At 32.4% G+C, this 22917-nt stretch overlaps 1 protein-coding gene and 1 pseudogene across 1 annotated transcript; both read left to right on the plus strand.

Moving 5' to 3' along the window:
- Positions 1-686: 686 nt before the first annotated feature.
- On the plus strand, positions 687-2917 carry LOC137813511 (probable receptor-like protein kinase At1g11050). The gene has a single exon (XM_068615822.1). The coding sequence runs from the start codon at positions 735-737 to the stop codon at positions 2625-2627; it is 1893 nt and encodes a 630-aa protein (XP_068471923.1). The 5' UTR covers positions 687-734; the 3' UTR covers positions 2628-2917.
- A 10612-nt stretch (positions 2918-13529) lies between these two features.
- Positions 13530-13635, plus strand: LOC137816783 (small nucleolar RNA R71; annotated as a pseudogene).
- Positions 13636-22917: the final 9282 nt, after the last annotated feature.

Consider the following 22917-nt stretch of genomic DNA (forward strand, 5'->3'; position numbering starts at 1 on the left):
TGAGAGGAAGAAGGAAAGAGTAGAACGATCGATCGAGAAGGAGGATAATTATTCTCTTAATTCCAACTTCGTTCGATAATAGATAAGTAAATTACTAAATAGGACATTTTTATACTCTTTTATTGACAACAAATTTTGTATACTCTCTTTCACGAATTAAGTTGTTACCAATTGAGAAATATTTTCTAAAATAATATAAATTTATGAATGAAATTAAAAATGTAAATAACTTTTAGTATATGTATATGGATATAATTTTGTTTGGGATGCCGCCGCCCCCTGGATGACAACAATCTTTTTCGTGTGGTTAGATGTCGTTGAACTTATGTGTTGACTATTTTGTATCGAGTTATGGAATTTAATTTTTAGTAATATAAACACAGCTGTCATTTTTTATTTATTTAACATCTTAATATATTATAATTAACATTAAAAAAATATCTTAATATATAATAATTTAAAAAAGCTTGCTTATGGGACTAAGGAAACAAGAAAGAAACCGCAGATGTCTTTGTCCAGAAACCAAAACCAAAAACTTGTGAGTTCAAAATGGTAGTAACAATTTGACCTCCGTCAGCATAAAAAAACACACCAAACCCTGTTTGTTTCTGAACTTTGAAAATGACTTCAAAATCAATCTTTTATTTTAGTTTTACTATGCATCTATTCTAAACGTGCTTTTGGACCACCGCAAGCCAGGGTTGACTAGTAAAACTTGCAATTATAAAAGTCCAATGGTCACAAAATCAAATGTTTCAAGTTTGTGTCTGCACCTGAAAATGGATAAGCAAGGAGTTCTCCTTTCTCTCCTAATTTTCATCTTCACTGTTTCTATAGCTGGTGCTGCATCTACCACATGTCCCATGGATCTCAGCTATGTTGAGACCTTTCCATGGGATACTTCATCCTGCAGAGACCCTGTTGATAAGGAGCACTGTTGCCAAGCTCTGCTCAGTGTAATTGGCCTGGGGATGTCCCAACACCTCAAAGACACTTCCTTGTTTCAACTTCCGGATGAAAACACTTCCTCCCTTTGCTTATCCAATTTCCAGACCAAACTCTCAGCCTTGTCAATTAACTCCTCTTTGGTCCCTCATTGTTTTCCTAGAGCTTCCGAGTTTGTTACTAACACTTCAACTTGCGCAGGAATTATAACTATCGATGATTGGAAGCAAAAAGTGGGCATGATTAGCCCTTTAGACACTTCTTGTAATGGGGACCTGAGTGATCAAACTCGTTGCAGCATTTGTACTGATGCTGGCCTCAAAGTGACTTCCCAACTCAATAGTTTGGACCCAAATGCCACAAAGTGCTTTTACTTCACAGTTTTGTATGCCTCAGCTATAGTTAACCAGTTTGGTCCAACAAATTTGGGCACAGCTGGTTGCGTACTAGGCATGCCGCTGTCTGTAAAAGGGTCATCGAATAAAAAAGAAGTGCTGAAAATTGTTTTTGGGTTGGTGGGTGCTGTTACTGGTGTTGTGCTGGGGTTTGTGTTGATTGTGATATACAGGAAGTGGGATAAGAGAAGGAAGGAAGATAGGTATCACAGGTCGGTTGAAAACGGTGTGAGGAACAGTGTTTTGCCTAATACTGGTGCCAAATGGTTTCACATATCGGAGCTTGAGCGAGCGACTAATAAATTTTCTCAGAGGAATATGCTTGGTCAAGGTGGTGATGGGGTTGTGTACAAAGGGACTCTTTCAGACGGCACTGTGGTTGCGGTGAAGGAAATTTTTGATTTGGAGACGAAAGGGGATGAAGATTTCTGCTATGAAGTGGAGATCATAAGCAAAATAAAGCACAGGAATCTTCTTGCTCTTCGGGGTTGTTGCATTTCTAGTGATAGTTTGAAAGGTAAGAGGAGGTTTCTGGTTTATGATTTCATGACTAATGGAAGCCTGAGTTACCAATTGTCAGTTGCTGGGGCTAATAGGCTAACATGGCCACAAAGGAAGAACATAATCCTTGATGTGGCTAAGGGGCTTGCTTATTTGCATTATGAGATCAAACCCCCAATTTATCACCGTGACATAAAGGCTACCAACATACTTTTGGATTCAAAAATGAAAGCCAAAGTTTCAGATTTCGGGTTGGCCAAGCAAGGGAATGATGGCCAGTCTCATCTCACTACAAGGGTTGCTGGCACATATGGTTATTTGGCACCAGAGTATGCTCTTTATGGGCAACTAACAGAGAAGAGTGATGTGTACAGTTTTGGCATTGTGATTCTTGAGATGATGAGTGGAAGAAAAGTGCTTGATACCATGAATTCATCGGTTGTCTTAATCACGGATTGGGCATGGACACTGGCAAAATCAGGGAACACACAGGACATTTTTGATCAGTCAATAAGAGAAGAGGGGCCAGAGAAGATCATGGAAAGGTTTGTTCTTGTGGGAATTCTGTGTGCTCATGCAATGGTGGCTTTAAGGCCTACTATTGCTGAGGCCCTTAAGATGTTAGAGGGTGACATTGACATACCCCAATTACCTGACAGACCAGTACCACTGGGCCATGAGACCTTCCAATCTTCTTTGTTGCATGGTTTGCAAAGTAGTGGAAGATCATCCGCATACTTTTCATCATACCTTGCATCTTATTCAACAAATACTAGAACAACATAGATTACAAGTCTAGAGTAGTTTGCTTGTGGTGAAGAAAGTGATCAGAATTATGTATCAGTCAGCAATTCACAGCCACCACTTGGCATTTGAAGCTTCAATTTGACCTTCAAACTTGTGCCGTATTCTTTTTTCATTTTGTATACTATGTTATTTGGTTTATTCATTTGTATAGCGTCTTCTTTTTCTATAGTCTAATGCTTTGAAAGCAAGGAACCCTCTTTGCACTGTTCATCCTTTTCTCTTTCTTATATTTTTATACAAAACATGTCAAAGTTTTTTTCTTGTTCCCACCACCCCTTTGTATATACAAAAAGTTATTCATGCTTTCTGGTGGTTAACCAATTCAATAATTATGTCCAGCTAAGATTCGAATTCCAAATCATTAACGTTATTAGTAAAGGACAAGTATACCAATTGTTTATTTCGTCAAACAAAAAGGAACTAATCTATACAAAATATGAATTGAGTTTGAAGCTTTGGAAAGAACATAATATTTATATTTAATGTATGGTAATTTAATTATGATATTTCTCAAAAAAATATATGATAAGAAAAAAAGAGAGAATAAGGAAATGAAAGAAAAATACGAGTTATTATTTTAATTGGTTTGCTATTATTTAATAAAAGAAAGTAGAGGAATTTGTCAAAGCTAGATGTTCTTATTTAATGATTTTATCTCAATTGTTTACACACTTTACACTTTAGGATATTCTTAATTTTAATGATAATAAATGATGTCTGGGTCTATAGTAAATGATGCCTAGGTTGTGGTGAACTTATGTTCAAAATGAAAATTTACAAGTTTTTTTCTCTCGAATATTCAAATTATAGTATGAGTGGCGGATCATGATGAATAATTTTGTGACAGTTAAAACAATTAATATACTTAAAATATATATATATATATATATATTTAATATATAATTATAAAAATATCACACATATATTTAAAGGATTGTTCTTCATTCCTTCAAATTCTTGAGTTTGTTAATAATTGAATCAGAACTAAAATTTTCAGTTATTTCCATGTTTCTATGGTTATAAATAAAATAATATTTTTTTTAAAATCTTCTATAATATCTCTTGTAATAAATTCAATTATTATGTGCTTAGTTAATAAAAATCCAATTCTCATATCTAAAGAGGATTGAAAAAAATATTATATTAAAGAGGATTTAAAAAAAATATTTGGGATGAAATCTAGATCCGAAATCCATGAAGAAAAGAGACCTTTAAATAAAGTCTCAAATCCATGAAGAAAAAAAACCTTTAAATAAAGTCTCTGTGGAAGAAAGAAGGACATAACAAACTCTAGACTTAGTTTTATATTCTTTTGAATATTTTTCTTATTTTTTGTTTTTGTCATAGCAGACTAAACCTTTCTAGTTAAATCCTTTGTAATTTCTCAATGAATTATGAGGTTTCTATTTAGTAAAATTTTGTTCTTAAATTTTTTGTCGAAGATTTTACTAGAGGGTCTAATCTTTTTGAATTCTAGTTTCTGTTAAGGAATTGTGATGGCAGAGGCCAAGCCCATGACAAAAGAAGCCCAAGACCAAGTCCAATTACAAGTTCAAGCTTCAGCTCAAGCCCAACACATAGAAGATATGAGCCAACTAAGCATCATTGGATGTCTCTTTTTGTAATTACTTTTGAGTAATTTTTAGTAGAACATAAAGGGAGGTGTAGATATAGATATAAGAGGTGCAAATGTATAAAGATAAGTCACACCTTACATGTGACATAAAAAAAAAGGTGTAGGTGTAGATTTAAGAGGTGCCAAAGAAAGAAACCAAGTCACACTTCCCTTGTGATTAGAAAATTGGCTCCACTCATTTGAATTTCCCTCCACTTTCATTTGAATTTCCAGCCCTCTAAACACTATAAATAAGAGGGCTTGGCTCATGTAATGGAAGATTATTCTAGAGCAAATTGCTGCCAATATTGTGCCAATTTTGCTCCTTGTCTCTTACCTCTCTAGGATAGACATTTTAATCTTCATTCTTCATCTTTGCCAAGTGAGATGGCCTCACCACTCACTCTCCACACCTAACATGCACCTTCAAGGAGTCCACAACTCTACGTGAGTTCCTTGCTCATCTTCTTCCATGAATGCTTCCGCCATTTCCACCAAAGAAAAGCTACGGATGAAGGCACACCTCCATCAAATTGTTTTTTTAATACTTGTTGATAATTCAATTCTTTTCTTTAATTGGAACTCTTGGTTGGTTTGCTTAATTATAATCAATCTTTTGTTTGCTTAATTCTAGAGGTAGAAGATAAGCATATTACCAGTAAACATTTGTTTTGTTGATTAGGTTATATTAAATTTGATTAAAGGTTGTTTGAAAATTGAATGAATGATAATCTTATGTTAACTAATGAAGGATCTAGTGGTGAAAGAACTAGACAGTCAACTTGCTTTCTTAATCATTTTATGTCATCTTTTACATTCTCTCTAAATAACCTCAACCCCTTTTTAATTCACTATGTTTGCTAAATTTTTCTTTTTGCATATAAGTTTTGAACATTGTTTTAATTGAATTAACTCTTGGATTTGTTGGAAGACGACTTGGGGTCAACTGACCATATATATACTATCATCTTTCTGGCGTTAGACATTCTAACACTGTGTTATGCAATCTACATTGAAACTATTTTAATTTGGTTAAGAACAACAACAATCAGGAAAATTTTATATTATTATGTTGTGATACATCTCAGTATATCTTGGATATACAGGAAGGTACATAAGCCCCCTAAACCTGAAATCCGTAAATCAGGTGCAAGTAATGTTGAGTCAGTAGACACCAATTCTCATCAAACGATCTCATGAACCCTATAAGGTGTGTTGTGATATGACAATTCTCACTCATGTGCAGTACAAGATCAAAAAATAAAAATAAAAAGAGTAAACGAGCAAAGACTAACTAGACAATACAACAAGAGAAAAGTTGGTTGACAAAAATATTGATATATGCTCATGAGATAATTCAGTCTTTGTGTTCATTCTTTAAATGAATACAATATTCAAAGAGAACATAGAAAAGAAGGAGCATTGTCCAAATAGGTCAATTAGATGAAAAAACATCACATAAGAAAAAACGCTCGTCAAACAAAGGATACATCAGGCGAAACTCACAAGAAGAGCACATCAAATGAAAAAACATCACATAAGACAAAGTGTTCGTCAAACAAAAGATACATCAGGCGAAACTCACAAGAAGAGCACATTAGATGAAGGTTTAGATGATGTAACTGAGAATGATCACATTAGACGATTCAAGTTTTGATGAACACTTTAGAAGGCCACATCAGACGAAACCCTTTGGGCAACACAAGGAGGATATACAAGTTCATAAGCATCAGACGCACGTTGGAAACTATACATATCAAATAATACAAGAATCATCCAAGCGTCAAATGGAACACGATAACAGGAAAGTATCATTGCTTGATCTTTACATTCTTATAATGTTTTATGACACTACGTTTACATTTTGCAAATTTTATTTGGCATTTCTAAATTACTAAAAACATTATTAGAAAATAAGATTAATGGATTTGAACAAAGAGTATAACGTCGTGAAGCTTTCAAAAAATAGAGTTTGAATTATTTCTATATTAGAGATTTTTTGAAATATAATTAATGGGTTTGAAGAAATAGTATAACAATGTGAAGATTTCAAAAAAACAATGTTTGAATTATTTCTATATCAAAGGTTTTTCAAAATATAATTAATGGGATAATATCCAGGTTAAAAATAATTATGCTTGAACACTCTAATCAATATTAACTTGGAAAGTTTTTAAATGAAGAATTTAAATGAGGTTTAAATGTGAAATATCTAGGAGAAAAAAGTTTAAATAATTCACAAATATTCAAACATATTGTATCAGTAATACCCATTATTTAAATCATATATTATAGTTGTTCAACGATACTTATTTTGTTCCCATAAATTGTCAAATGGAATTAAAGATGCGCATAAAGCCAAAAGTAGAAGTTTCTTTCTTGGTGTCTAATAAAAGAACGATCGAGCTGACAAGAGAGATTTGTGCAAATAAAGAGTAAAGCAATATCAAGGATATATGAATGAAAATATTCAAAAAGAAAGATTATTTGAAGTACAAACACTTAGCAATACACATTAAAAGCTTATATAAGAACATTTCAAGTTGAGCGTCTAGCACAAAAAAGAATATAAACAATGCTAAGTAGAAATATCCAAGTCTAGAGTTGGTCAAAGCTCAAAGTAAAGAGTTCATAAAGTATTTGAAAATCAAATACAACTTAAAGATGCGAAGATCACATAAAATTAAACATTTTCTTATCTTGTTTCTAACACATAGAAGATGGTGAAGAGAACCAGAAAGAGAATATCCAATGGCAGAAGTGATTCAATCCTCAACGTTCACATCAAATATGATCAAAGAAACATTTTGAAATGTTTTATAAGATTTAAGAAGTGCAGATTTCACAAGAACAAAAGTTTCCATATCCAGCGTTTAGCACATTAAAGAAGGAAGAGCAATATGGCAGATTGAGAAGATACTGAAGTTATGAAGATTCGAGTGTCGACATTCATATTTGAAGAAGATAAAGAAAGAACTTGAAAAACCTTAAACGCGAAGAACATTCAGAGCAATGGTTTCTATATCAAGCGTCCAACGACTATATGAAGATTTGAAAAAATTCTAAAGTTGCAACGTCCATATTTCAGAAGTCTGTATAAAGACATCAAGGGTGAAGAACACAACAACAAAGTACATATGAACATCATACGAAAGATTTAACTGTACACAAAAGATGTTGTAATTGTGTTTAGAATTGTGCTTATAGAATTTCATATCAGCTAGTATGGAGCAACATATGAGATTTGAGTAATGTTCTAAATGTTAGAATAGTAGGCCGAAAATAAGAGGGGGGTAAATTGTTTTTCAAAATATTTTCGCAAAACTAAAAGTCAGATTAAAAATTCTGATAAAAGCAATTGATTGATTATTTTGTTCAACCGATTATAAAGGTGATTAACAAGCAAATATAAAATATATCAACTTGTTTTATATTTATTCAATCAATTGAAATACAATGAATATTTGACACAATGAGAATTAAAGCAATAAAGAGCGATAAAGATAATCACACAAATATTTATACTGATTCACTCTTACCACAAGAGCTACATCCAGTCCTCAACCTAACCAGTTGAGAATTCACTAAAGAAACACACATGGTTACTGACTTATACAATCAAATGACTAGTTCTTTAACCCAAAACAACTCATTGCAAATTAACAAAAACTCTATTTGAATTTGTCTAACAACATACAAAAAATGTGGAAAAAAGATGGAAAACACACGAGAAACAATAGTTAACACCAACATGTAAAATCACAAATGCACCTTCTTTTTAACACAAGAATAATCCAAAAATCCCAAAAAACTTATCCAAGATTTAAAAAACAAGTCTTTTTGTCTTTTTGATTTTTAATTCGTTACATGTAATATTCAGATAAACTATTTTTATAAGTTTTCTATGAAAAACAAAATCGGTCTAATCATTGAAACAATTCTGCTATAAAATAAATAAATCAGATAAATTTCAGCAAGTTGTTTTCTCGAAATAACAAGTTGATTTCACTTAACGGTAGAAATCAAACAAAGTTGAGACATATTGACTTTTCTAAAAAACAAGTTGATTTCACTTAACAATAGAAATCAACAATTTTTAAACACATTGAGTTTTCAAAATAACTTATTGATTTTACTAAACTAAAAGTAGCAATTTTAAAATAAAAAGCTTTTTAAACAGGAGAAAAGCTTAAGTAATTTTAACATGTTGATACGATAAATATATCAGTTGAAAATACTTACTTTAGTCCAGAATACTTCAATAGAGGTAATTTTAATAGATTAATATCTCAATTAACCAATGAAAAAAATCATTAGATATAAAAACTAAAACGGTTCTTAAAGTGGACTTGAATAATAATGTATTGTAAAGAGATGAACAAACATACATCAAAATCTACCTAAACACACTCACACACACATTGTGCTTTCGAATCTTCAATGTAGAATTTGGAAACATCAAATAAAGGAGTGACTTTGATCTTCAAGGTCAACAAACTCCTCTTATTTTATGAAGACAAAGCTCTAGTGATAATGTGACAGATTTTTACGAGAAAGCTCTGCAAAATGAAAGAACATGTAATACAAGATCCACATGACCATACAAATCATACAATATAAAACTAGTACATTGTAGCATAAGTGATGACTTTTTACGGCAAGTGCACCGCGTTTGTCAGAAGTAATAATTGTCCCTAAGGACGGATATCGATCCCACAAAGAACAGTGAATTATCGAGTACAATATTCGCTAAATATAACAACAGAACAATAAAAAAGAGTTTGAAGTGATTATGTTGGCACTGATCAATAAGAAAACAAACAAAGAATTAGTTGCTTCAATTGGAAAAATTGGGATTAAGTTTCATCTCTCTCACTCTCATGTATTTTGATTAGCATGTTAATATTAAGTTCTTTAATTGAAATTGATGCCCGTATAAAAATCATTTATATCGATTCCTCGCATATAAAATCCTTAAGAATGTTCCCTAACTATCGATCCCTCGCATACTTATAAGAACAACTTAGAACGAAGCTCAGACGTTTAATAGCAATTAACATTTCAAGTCTATTCCTAGCACTCAAATATGTTAAGTATTGTTGTTTAGGTCCGAACCCTAAAAATACCTCCCGGTCAGATTTAAGATTCTCAATTTGTCACGGAAAATTAAAAGTAAAACAACAATACCAATAATCAATCAAGAACTGAATATTAATATATAAAATATCACCTCAATACATAAGAGTTTGAGCAGATTACTCCCAATCCCAAAGGGTAGAATTAGCCACGCATACTTCTATCACCTTCCATTCTCCCAATTGGGTTACAATTCACTCTATGGTGTTTTCCTCTCAATCTGGCACACTAAGGTTGAGCCTCTAGCCCTCTATTTATCCTAGTTTTCTAGGGTTAGGTTGTTTCCTATGTCGCGCTAATGGGCTAAATGATAAAACATAAAAAAGGCCCAATCTTTCTTTGCATCTTTTTCCATTCTGGGACCTTCTATCTTTATCTTTTTAGCTCAAATCATTCATCTTTAATCCAAATCTCCAATCTTCCTTAGAAATCTGCAATTAACACCAAATTTGAGAATAAAATACTCTTATTCAAATAAAGATCATAAAAAATGTAAAAAGGTATAAATTCATAAATTAGGGATTATTTTATATGTAAATTAGCAATAAATCCTCATAAGTGCCTATATTTTAATATGAAATATTACTGAAATTAGACACTTATCACTCTCCCCAACTTAAAATCTTGCTTGTCCTCAAGCAAAGTAAATGAATATATTTGAATTTAAATATCAAACAGCTTAATTCACTAAACAACAAATCAAATTAGAGACTTATGATGCTTCCAATTTCAAATATAGAAAATTATAGACACAATCAATTTCCAGGATAAAATCAAAACAAATAAATGAAAATTCATCAAGGAATATCTTCTCATATGCTCACGGGTAAGTGTTTCTCTCTATTTTCACTGAATCATAACAAAATCACAGTTGCTTTTCATTTCATCTTCAAATCACAAACATATTAGAAACATGAATCTTGAGGTCTTTTACAGGGTTGTAATGAGGCTGGGCTTCCAAAAAATATTGGTTTTTCTTAGATAACAAAATGCACATCTTAAAGAAGAAGAACATACCTACAATTCAATTATAGAGAACATATATGCTATCTAATTACCACTTTCTTTCGATGTCACATTTTTCCTCATTTTCTTTCTTTTCATGATTTTCATGAAATTTTTTTCTATCTTTTTTTTTTTTTTATTTCTTTTGCTTCTTCTGTTTCTGTTTTTTTTTCAATAATAGGAAAAGATTCTTCCTATTTTCAACTTTTTGAACTTTCAAAATCAGAACCAACCATTCCCTTTTCTATATGTATTGCATCTATGTTCTCCCTCCTTAGACATGCTAAAGGGTAGAAAATTATATCAATAAAGGTTAAGGTGCAATATTAACAAAAAATTTCTTAGCCCAAAGGGGATATAAAAAAATTGGAATTCTAATATAAAGGTTGGCTTTTTGGCCCTGGCTCCTAATTAACACAAACAAATGCCTCAATCATCTTCATGATCTTTTATGATGCAACAAAAATAAAAATTAAGCAACCACAACTGTCAATTCATCAGTAAAACTCTCAAAACTGTTTAAGGTTCACACACTCACTTGGTTTAAATGGTCTCATTCCTTTTTGTCTTGTCATTATTTGTCCTAATCAATCATCCTGTTAAATTTTCATGTATCATAATTTTAACTACATTTGAATAGGGATTCAATCATATTTTCTTTTCTAACCTGTGTCTAATTCATCTCACTGTTTAATATCTAAACACAAATTCTTTTTTCCACAATTCAAAATTAATATTCTAGTTCTTTTTTATTTGAGAAAAATAAACTAGAAAGCAAACAAATTAAAACTGAAAATTTATTCAAGAACGATAATTCAAAACCTAAAACTAACAAACTAACAAAAACAACAAATTTATTCAAAACACAAAATAAGCAATTAAAACAAACTAAAAAATAAACAAATAAAAAAACAAAATAACCGAAAAATAAAATAAAATAAATAAAAACTAAACAGAAAATAAAATTTAAATAATTGAAAAGAAAAGAGAATTAGAGAGATAGAACCATATTTTTGCTCAATCCTCTCTTCTTAAGAAGTCATCTAGCTTTTTGTTAAAAAATTTATCTATAGTCTTGCTTCATTTGCTGGATCTGCCCCCTTGACTAATAGAACCTGTCCTCAAGTCAAAATACATAACCTGCAAAATGATTAGGAGGCATACAAGATTTTTTATTTATTTTTTTTATTTTTTATTTTTTTGAAAAATAAAATAAACAAAGGTAACAACATAAAACTAAAATGTGGACTGGGTTGCCTCCCAGTAAGCACTCATTTAACGTCATCTAGCTTGATGCCTGTTTATTTCAAGGAGGATATTTATCTTGTTCCACTCGTGCTTTTGTTATCACTTTTATCCGTCTTGAATATGGCTCTTCAACTTCAATTTTTCCGTCTTTCTTCAATTCCTTGATGACCCATAATTTTCTTGTTTTCTTCCTTCCTCTACCCCTACCTGCGTTGAGCATGATAGGTTGTCCTGGACGATACTCCTCTCCTTCCACTAGCTTTCCTTGATTGTCTCCTTTTGCCTCTAACTTTTCATGACGTATAACTTTCTCCTTTGACTTTGAACTCTTCATCTTTTCACTATTTCTTGGAATTTCCTCTCGTTTCCCAGTCTCATCTACAGTACACTTGGTTACATCATTAAAAAGATTAAATTTTACCTCTTCATCATGAGACCTTACAAGAATTTCTCCCTTGTCAATATCAACTATGACTTTAGCAGTTTTCATTAAAGGTCTGCCGAGAATCAAAGGGACATCCTCATCTTCTTTCATGTCCAGGATAACAAAATCCACCGGAAATATGAATTTGTCTATTTGCATAAGGACATCTTCAACCACACCATAGGGATACTTCACTGTTCTGTCAGGCAATTGTAACTGCATCTTGGTGGGTTTAACCTCCAAGTTACCTATCTGTCTTAACATGGATAAAGGCATCAAATTTACACTTGACCCTAAGTCCAATAAAGCATTATACACAAATAAATTACCAATTGACACAGAAATAGTAAAACTCCCTGGATCCCTGAATTTATTTGGCAAAGTTTTTGAGAAACTGCTCCCTGCTTCCTTCTCTCCATATTTATTTTTAAAACAACATATCTTCCTTCTAACTTCATCAAAATATGTCTTTTTCTCTGGCCATCCTGCAAAATAATTTTTTGGAAGCAAATTGTCAGAAAATAATCCTTCCTTTTCTTTTTTTATGTTCCTCTGGGATATTTCTTTTGCGATTTCTACAATTTCACAATTTTCTCCCTCTTCCTTATTTTTCTCCTTTTCTTTTTCAACCTTCACCATCTCACCATTTTCTTCTCTAGTTTTCTCATCACCTTCAGTAGTGATGTTATTGCACTGCTCCTTGGGGTTGGTGGTAGTGTTAGCTGAGAATTGGCCAATTTTCCCTTCTACAGTTTGTGTGAGTTGTGACATTTGTTTAGCTAGCTGTCCTATCTGAGTTTCCATGCTCCTAATCGTAGCCATACTATTTTCCTGTGTACTCACAATCTTTGACAAAACATCTTCCACTTTATTCATCCTGTCAGGAATAGATGGAGAATTCGATTGATGCTGCTGTTGGAAAGGCCCTTGCTTGTTGGATGAATTATAGTCTTGCTTCCATCCAAAATTCTGATTTTGATTATTTTTCCAACCTTGAGGATAATTGTTAGAAAAATCGCCTTGCCTTCCTTGATTGCCCATATAATTCACCTCAACTTCGGATGCGTTGTTCTGATAAGAACAGTGACCATTAGGATGATCACCTCCACAAAAATCACACCTGAGAGGTACATTCTGACTTTGGAGTGATTGAACAACATGCAACTTTTGGGGTAATTGGGTCATATGTGCGGTCAGTTGCTCAAGTTGCTGTGTCAGAATTTTGTTTTGAGCTAGCAATGCATCTGCAGTGTTTAACTCCAATACTCCTCTTTTTTGATGATTTTGTCTATCATGTTGAGCTTGATAGTCAGTTGTGGCCAAAGCTTCTATAATCCTCGTTGCTTGATCTGCATCAACAGCCATCATTGTGCCACCAGCCGCGGCATCTAGGAGCATCTTTGTATTTGATCTGAGACCATTAATAAATATGCTCAGTTGAGCAATATCTTCAAACCCATGGTTTGGGCATTTTCTCAACATCCTCTTGAATCTCTCCCATGCCTCACAGAAAGACTCTTCTACCCCTTGTCTGAACATAGATATTTCAGACTTAGCATTGATGTAGCGAGAGATTGGGAAAAATCTTTGCAAAAATTTTTCCTCCACATCCTTCCATTTGGTTAAACTCTGATTAGGATGAGATATAAGCCACTCCTTTGCTTTCCCTGCCAAAGAAAAAGGAAATAAACGCATGTATATACTCTCAAGATCACCTGATTGGAAACCCATAGTTCCCACCAATTCATAAAAAGTAGCCAAGTGTGTATGAGGATCCTCATGATCCATCGCCGTGAATTGATTGGTACTAATGAGGGTAAGGAATGCAGGCTTCATCTCCAAGGCCCTGTTAGTTGCAGGCACTGCAATGCTAGAAAAGTGTCTAGGCCCTTGATGTATGGCGTAATCTCCAAGAGTTCTCCTAGGAGGTGGTGTTTCCTCCCCCGCCATGTTGTTATTCTCCTGAAAAATATCAATGGAAAAAGAAGATGTTGAAGAATACTCTCTATTATCTTCTTGATTCTCTTTTGTCTTTGATTTTCGATTTTTTCTGGCCATCTTCTCAATTTCTGCTTCAAATAGCAAGTGGTCTTCTGGAACTTGACCTCTCAATATCATATAAAAACAACTAATGCAAGGGTTAGAAGGAAAAAATCACAAGTAGTAACCCCAATTTTATATTTTATATTATTATTTAATTTTTTTTATTCAAAAATTCAAAAATAAACAAGAATTTAAATAGCTAACTAAAATAAAATCAATAAACTACAAATTAAAACTTAAAGATAAAATAAAACAAAAACAAAACACTAAAATAACACTAAGAAAATAAAACAAAGATATTCAGAAAAAAATAAAAATAAAAAATATAACAAAATAAAAATAAAAATATATAAATAAAATAAAAACTAAAACAGAATAGAAGAAAACAATGAAAACGAGAAATAACTAAAATCAAGAAATAAAAACAGAATAAAATAAATACTAGAAATAAAAAAAAATAGAATAAACAGATAAAACAAAACGTAAACAACTAACTAACTTATTTTAAAGATACTACGTAAACTAACGTAAAAATACAAGCTAAAACTAATAATAGATAAATAATTAAAACAAATAAATAAAAACTACCTAAACCTAAATAAAACTACGTAACTAAACCTAAAAAGAACTAAAATAAAATAAAATCAAAACAAAAATCAAACTAAATCTGAAAATAAATAGAAATAACTAAAATCAAAATAAGAATTAAAATAATAACAGCAAATCAGCAAACTAAAATAAAATCAAATAAAATAAAAAAGAATCTGTAAAAAAAAAAAAAATTAAAACAAATCAAAACAATTAAAATATTCACAATATTTAGGAAATTATACTCAACAAATCAAACCTGTCCCCGGCAACGGCGCCAAAAACTTGATGACTTTTTACGGCAAGTGCACCGCGTTTGTCAGAAGTAATAATTGTCCCTAAGGACGGATATCGATCCCACAAAGAACAGTGAATTATCGAGTACAATATTCGCTAAATATAACAACAGAACAATAAAAAAGAGTTTGAAGTGATTATGTTGGCACTGATCAATAAGAAAACAAACAAAGAATTAGTTGCTTCAATTGGAAAAATTGGGATTAAGTTTCATCTCTCTCACTCTCATGTATTTTGATTAGCATGTTAATATTAAGTTCTTTAATTGAAATTGATGCCCGTATAAAAATCATTTATATCGATTCCTCGCATATAAAATCCTTAAGAATGTTCCCTAACTATCGATCCCTCGCATACTTATAAGAACAACTTAGAACGAAGCTCAGACGTTTAATAGCAATTAACATTTCAAGTCTATTCCTAGCACTCAAATATGTTAAGTATTGTTGTTTAGGTCCGAACCCTAAAAATACCTCCCGGTCAGATTTAAGATTCTCAATTTGTCACGGAAAATTAAAAGTAAAACAACAATACCAATAATCAATCAAGAACTGAATATTAATATATAAAATATCACCTCAATACATAAGAGTTTGAGCAGATTACTCCCAATCCCAAAGGGTAGAATTAGCCACGCATACTTCTATCACCTTCCATTCTCCCAATTGGGTTACAATTCACTCTATGGTGTTTTCCTCTCAATCTGGCACACTAAGGTTGAGCCTCTAGCCCTCTATTTATCCTAGTTTTCTAGGGTTAGGTTGTTTCCTATGTCGCGCTAATGGGCTAAATGATAAAACATAAAAAAGGCCCAATCTTTCTTTGCATCTTTTTCCATTCTGGGACCTTCTATCTTTATCTTTTTAGCTCAAATCATTCATCTTTAATCCAAATCTCCAATCTTCCTTAGAAATCTGCAATTAACACCAAATTTGAGAATAAAATACTCTTATTCAAATAAAGATCATAAAAAATGTAAAAAGGTATAAATTCATAAATTAGGGATTATTTTATATGTAAATTAGCAATAAATCCTCATAAGTGCCTATATTTTAATATGAAATATTACTGAAATTAGATACTTATCAATAAGAAAAAGAACAATAATACATAAACAAACAACACACATAATTTTTCTTCAATAAATAGAACACAAAATTGAAGACTGAGAAACAAGCATACCAAAAAGCAAAAATATTAAAAAATTTCTTAGTGAAAAAAATAAAGAACGCATGTAAATGTTATGCCTCCTTCCCATACTGAAAGTTAGAAAGCTGTTGAGAAACAACTTCAATTTGACCATCAAGATGTTGAAAACGTGTAGCACAAAACTCATAATGATCCTTTTGATCACTGGTCATTGTATCCATATGGTTGAGCACTATCTTTTTTAAAATGAGACAAGGGTTCACCACTGTCTTCCAATGGGAAATAGGATACTAAAGCATTCATACCTTAATCATCTATAGCCATACGATTTGGTCTAGCAGCAGAGCAGTTTTCTTCATCTTTGCTGACCAATTTATCTTCTTTCTTAATAAAACTCATTTTAAGTATTGAGCTATTATTGATTTCATGGCTTGGTTTTATATATTATGAAAGTTCACCTTTAAGAACAACCTCAAGATACTGTAATTTTTTAGACTAGAATGACAGGGAAACCTATAGTCAAACAGTCTAATACATTTCAGCATATGCTCCTTCATAACATATCTCCCATTGAATTTTACCTTGTTCATAATACAGTAAATCAACACAAGATCTTCTTCAGAGAGGACAACATGAGTGGTCCCCCTCAGTGTGAGCATTAGAGCAGTGATAAAAGCGATCACCCGTTCATTTAGTTTTAAAACACCAACGTGTTTGTTTATTTTTTAGGTTTTTGAATATATTTAGGCTTTATTCACACCGCCCCCCCTCCCCCCCTCTCATCTGGAGCCAACTACATTTTCAGGTAGATCAATTTAATGGATGAACGAGTTTCAGTTTTCTGCTTGATTAATTAGTTTTTAGGTTCTATTTTCACAACCATCATTTGTGGTTGGTGCTTTGCAACCTTTCATGTATCCAAGTTTGTTCAATTTTGATTTAGCTAGGGATGTTTTCAATGGCGAATTAGTATTTAACATGATTATTGAATGCTACATGATTATTTAATACTAAATTGTTTTTTATTGCATGGAATCATTATTGAACACCTTTAAGAACCAAATTGACTTGGTTGAGTTTTATACGCCAAATAATTTCAACTCAACTCAATGTGTCTCACAAGTGTTCATTGGATTATTTTGATACGGTGATATTTTATTTGTTGTGAGTTGGAATAATTTGAGATGGTTATTTATTTTCAATGAATTATCGAATTGTGTTGATTTGATGTGATGATAATTTATTTTCAAACAACTTTACATTACGTTGATGGTCGCTTATTTTCAAATGACTTCGTACTACTTTGATCTGACGTGATGGCCATTTATTTTCAGACGACTTCGAATTACTGTGATGGTTTTTTATTTTTAAATAACTTGTTATTGTCCTGGTTGAGTACAATAACTTGTTCATGGATTTTTTCCATTTAAACCTTATGTATTCAATATTATGGTTTAGATGTGCAATGTGGATTAAAATCTAGTTTAATACACTTGTTACCCAAGTTTAATGGTATTGAAGGTGAACACCCACATAAGCATCTGAAGAAATTTCATATCATCTGAATCGCCACGAGATCGTCTGGAGTGCTTGAGAAAGATATTAAGCTCAGGGCATTCCCTTTCTCTTTGCAAGACACAACAAAATACTGGTTAGACCACCTTCCACCATGATTAATCACGAGTTGGAGAACTTGAAGAGAATTTCTCTAGAGAAATTTTTCCCTTCGTCTAGAGTGACTGCAGTAAGAAAACAGATATGTGGCATCAAGTAGCTAGACAAAGAGATTTTGTATAATTACTACGAAAGATTTAAAAGACTCTATGCAAGCTGCTCATATCATCATATTCATGAGCAATTGTTTATCCAACACTTTTATGAGGCCTATTTTCAACGGACAGGCAAATGGTAGACGCTACTATTGGAGGAGGTTTGGTGGAAAAAACTCCAACTGCAACGAGGCAATTAATAGAGAACATGGCCTTCAACAACTAGAAATTCATACCAGGGGCAACTTTCTTACCGTGGTTAAAGGCCTATGAGATGGGAAAGACTCATGTTGTTGAACGCTCAAAAGTAGAGAACAAGCTAAACGATCTAACATCTCTAGTAAAGTAGCTAGCAAAACGGTTACTAAGGTATGTGAGATTTGTACTTCTAATAACCATTATACCGATTCTTGTCCTATATTACATGAAGATGGAGGAGGAACCATTATTGAGTGTCCTCAAGCTTTTATTGCTAACATCTACAGTAATGGTAGATTGTCTACTAAATTTCCTATCAGCAGTAAACCATTTAATGAGGAATACCAGTATAATCATGACCTCTCATCCAAAAAATATAATTGAGGATGGAGGAATCATCCTAATCTGAGGTGGGGGAACACAACAATAACAACCTTACACTGCTACACCATTTTACCAACCCCCACAGACCCAACAAAAAACTCAACAGACTCCATGACACAAACCACATTGAGAAGCAGATGACTAAGGACACAACAAACACTTCATAATTGGTCATTCATCTTAGCATACAAGATCAGGCCCCACCAAACCTCAAGAGAGCCTCAGCAGAAGAAGAACCAGACATAAACCAGAATAACAGATGTTCTTCCTTTTAGTCTTTCCACCCGAGCACAGAGTGGTAGTACCTTGAATTAGTATCGCCAAACTTGAGCCATTTTGCTTTCGCTTTTTTCCTACAAAGGGATTCAATCTTAGAATCGAGTAGCCTCAACTGGCTTATAAGCACCATTCTTCTCAACTTCGCATTTTCACAAATAGAAGTGGTGTCATCAAGGTTGTCAATAACCTCAATTTCCTTCACGAACCTCTTCTTACTTGTATCCATACATCCAAACACATCTTGATTCCAAATCTTTAGGTTAACCTTAAGAAACTTCAATTTATCTTTCAATTTGGTCATATTATTACCTTGAACATTGTATGACCTCCATTTAACCCCCACCATCTCCTTAAACCCTGGCTCCAACAACCAAGCATCATTGGATCTAAAAGGTTTTGGGCCCCAGTCTCTGACTAAAGATTTCACCACTATGGGAGAGTGGTCTGAAACCACTCTCGATTCAACATGTGTTTACAACCGAGCCATTTTTGGATCCACTCCTTCGACACCATCACCCTATCAAGTCTGCTCTTCGTTGATCCATTAGCTTTGAACCAGGTGTATTTCTTACCTACAACTAGTAATTCCACCAAAACATTCCTCTCAATAAACACTACAAAAAAACGTGTATAATGCGGCGGTTATTTTCGTAAAAACTAACGTTTTTAACCGCCGCATTATACGTCTGTGGCGGTATCGCGTACCACCATAATTCTTGCCGCCACAAAGTTTAATGTGGCGGTCAATTAAGAACCGTTGTAGTAGACGTCATATTATGCATTGTATAAAGTGGTGGTTTTAAGCGTGTAATTTACGTTAGTTATAAATGTCGTAATTTTCAAACTGGTAAACCAATTCCAACGTAAATTGTGGCAATTATAAACGCCACTTAATACAATATAGTATGGCGTTTATGATAACCTTTATGAATGTCACAATTCAAAATATTAAATATTTAATTTTATTTTTAATATTTATAATAATTTATTTAATTCTGTTTTATAATTTAATTTCATATTATAATTAAATTTCATATTACAATTAAATTTCATATTATTATTTAATTTCATATTATAATTAAATTTCAATACACAATTAAGTTTCATGATATAATTAAATTATAATATAATTACTTCATAATATAATTAAAATTGAGAAATATAATAATCAAAATATGACTTCATTCATTCAAAGAACTAATCCAAACAACAAGTAAATTAAATTGTCAAAATATAAATTGTTTAACTTTCTAAACATATTACAACTAAATTCTCAATCCTAATTAATCTTCCTGCCTCCACTTGATCTTATATTCTGGTTGGTGATGGGAGCATCACTGCCAAAATCCTATGCGTGGAATAAGTTAAAATATATTTAAAGTTAATTAACAATTTTTAAAAATAAATGAAAACAATATTATAATAAAAACACATAATAATTGAAATCAGTGTCTGAAACAAACAAAGAAAAATCAAATATAAACAACTCCAATACAATAATGTATACTAACAATTGATGAAAAGCACTTCAAAGACACTATCTGGATGAGGTAATGTGGTAAGATTAGACCCCTGCATGATAATCAAATAGACTAAAATTATAAGAATCAATGAAAAATATAGGTAACAATTTTCCTGGAGAGTGTACTAACCGATCCATCGAGCTTGCTAGAAAGTACTGTTCATCAAACTGAAGTGACACCAAACTAGTGTCAAACTCACAATAAATTACATAAAATAATAAAAACTCAACCATATTCAATTGAAGATACATGTCAAGTAGATAATTTAACAGGGAAAAAGGATGACTAACGAAGATATAGACGAAGGCATCCTAATTGTATGAGAAGCATGTATGTCACCTTTGAGGTGCAATTAGGGGGAAACATAAGCACGTCAACTATAGACAAAGCTAATAGTGCAAAGAGATTTTGAACAATAACAAAAGAAATAATTAGTCCATCAAATAAAAAGTTTGTATAGGAACTTGAACGGTTTCACATAAAACAAAGGAAGTTACTAATGGCAATAATAATTAAATTATGAAAAGAAGTTCTATTATTAAACAAGTAAAGTAAATGGAAAACTACTAAAACAAGTAAAAGTCATCCAAGAACTTGTTTATAAAGATAAAGTTCACCCAATCTTTTACCCATATTGAGCCTTAAAATGGTAACACGAGCCAATATTGTTCCTGATATAATGAAACAAAACGTAATGTACCATGACAATTATCAACTAATTAGTTTTCTTTTTCTTAATGATGCAATTGACATGTGACATGTCCTTGTTGGTGAACACATTAAGTTTTAAATAAATTCCTCAACTAATAATATCAAAGAGCCAAATACAATTCCCGGTAAACCTAAGAGATTCAAATAAAAAAATTTAAGTTATAGTGAGATAATGTTAAAATTGGGTGTTGCGAAACTACTACTCTATAAAGATGAATTCAAAAATCCAAGACAAGATCTTGTTTGAATATGAAAAGATGACCATATTTTAAATTTATACAACTAGTACGCATTACTAAAAAAGACCTCTAAATTACATATTAAATACAATTTATGGTATTATTTTTTCAATCACTAATATAGTGAGAAGAGTAGTTTAAGGACACGCATAAAACCTTGATTGTGGGTTATGTCAGTAATCTGTAAATGAGCTTTTAAAGTATCAACAAGCATACATCATTTGGCACATACTGGGAAATCTTAATTTTCAACTTTAGCAACCAACATCCAACTTAAATATTCTTAGTATGCACGATTATTAATTACCAATGTAATTTGAGAGAAGGTAAGAGTATCTCATTACCCAAAATTTCTTTCCATTGAACAGTGAATTGTTTTTCAAACTCCTCTGCTCCCTTCAGCAATGCCCATACTAGAAGTTTCGTATACAAAATCAACATTAGTGATCGAGTGAAACTTTAATTTTGATTGGAGAGTATCACTGAAGTCTAAAGTACCTTAGGAAACTACATTAAAAAATTATCTCGAGTAAAAATTCTACCAATCAGATTTAAGTACACAGGGAATTGCACCAATCATCTAACATGAGATAAGTTAGACAACCCTTCAACATAATCATGAAGATGCATTGGAAATCATATATTATTAATAACACTTTTCAATATACTATTTTTCTTTTTAATTCTTTAACCAATATCCCAATTATCATTTGCCTTAAAAAAGAAAGAAAAGAAAAGGCGACACAGACAAAACCTGTTCAAAAGCCATTTGGGGAGAGATCCTCTGTCGACAATAGGAAGTTCCTAGCCCCAACATTCACAAGTATATCAATCCTTCCAAAATGCTTAAAGGTTTATTCCACTGCCCTCTCTGCATCCTCTTGCTTCTGCTCATCCCCCTCAAACCCAATCGCTTAAACCACAACAAAATTCACATCAATAACCCATTCACACTTGCCGAAACATAAAACAAAATTCAAACATTCAGAGTGAGGATCAGTTCAAATGACCAAAAAGTCCATCAGTTTAATTTTTCCTCCCAATTCATTAAAAAAGACATTATAAACATTTTTCTATACCAATTCATAAACAAGACACCATTAAAGACAAATTGAAAGAAGAAAGCAAATTGAAAGAAGAAACTATGAAAACAAATAGATGGTACCATCATAAGCTATAATAAAGAATATAAAAAAAGTATGGTTACCTAATCAATGAAACAAGACCAAACACCTGGTGTGCGTGAAAACGTGCAGAACCATCTCCCATCTTTTATTCTTTCTCTCAAGAAACTCACCTACTAGAAGCCATTCCAATGGCGACGATCAGGTCGCGGTTGTAGTGAGGTTGGAGACCGGCACTGCAGCAACAACAACGTAACACGCAGTCCACATGCCGTTGCTCAGCAACAGAATCAAAGGTGAAGTTGTGGCCATTGATGGACAACGAATTGGAAACCTTCTGAACAGTGGGATCTCCTTCGTCCTTGTCGGGACAGAGCGGCCTCATCCTCACAATAACCTGCGACAAAGGCAAGAAGAGAGAAATCAGAGTTAGATAGAAGGCATTGGAAAGTAGAAAACCCTAATAAGAGAAACCAACCTTGACACCGGAATCGGAGGGCACCAGGAGTAAATTGTTGGTTGGGGCATCGATGGCGA

This window comes from Phaseolus vulgaris, chromosome 1 (genome assembly GCF_000499845.2).
Source record: "Phaseolus vulgaris cultivar G19833 chromosome 1, P. vulgaris v2.0, whole genome shotgun sequence".
Taxonomy (NCBI): domain Eukaryota; kingdom Viridiplantae; phylum Streptophyta; class Magnoliopsida; order Fabales; family Fabaceae; genus Phaseolus; species Phaseolus vulgaris.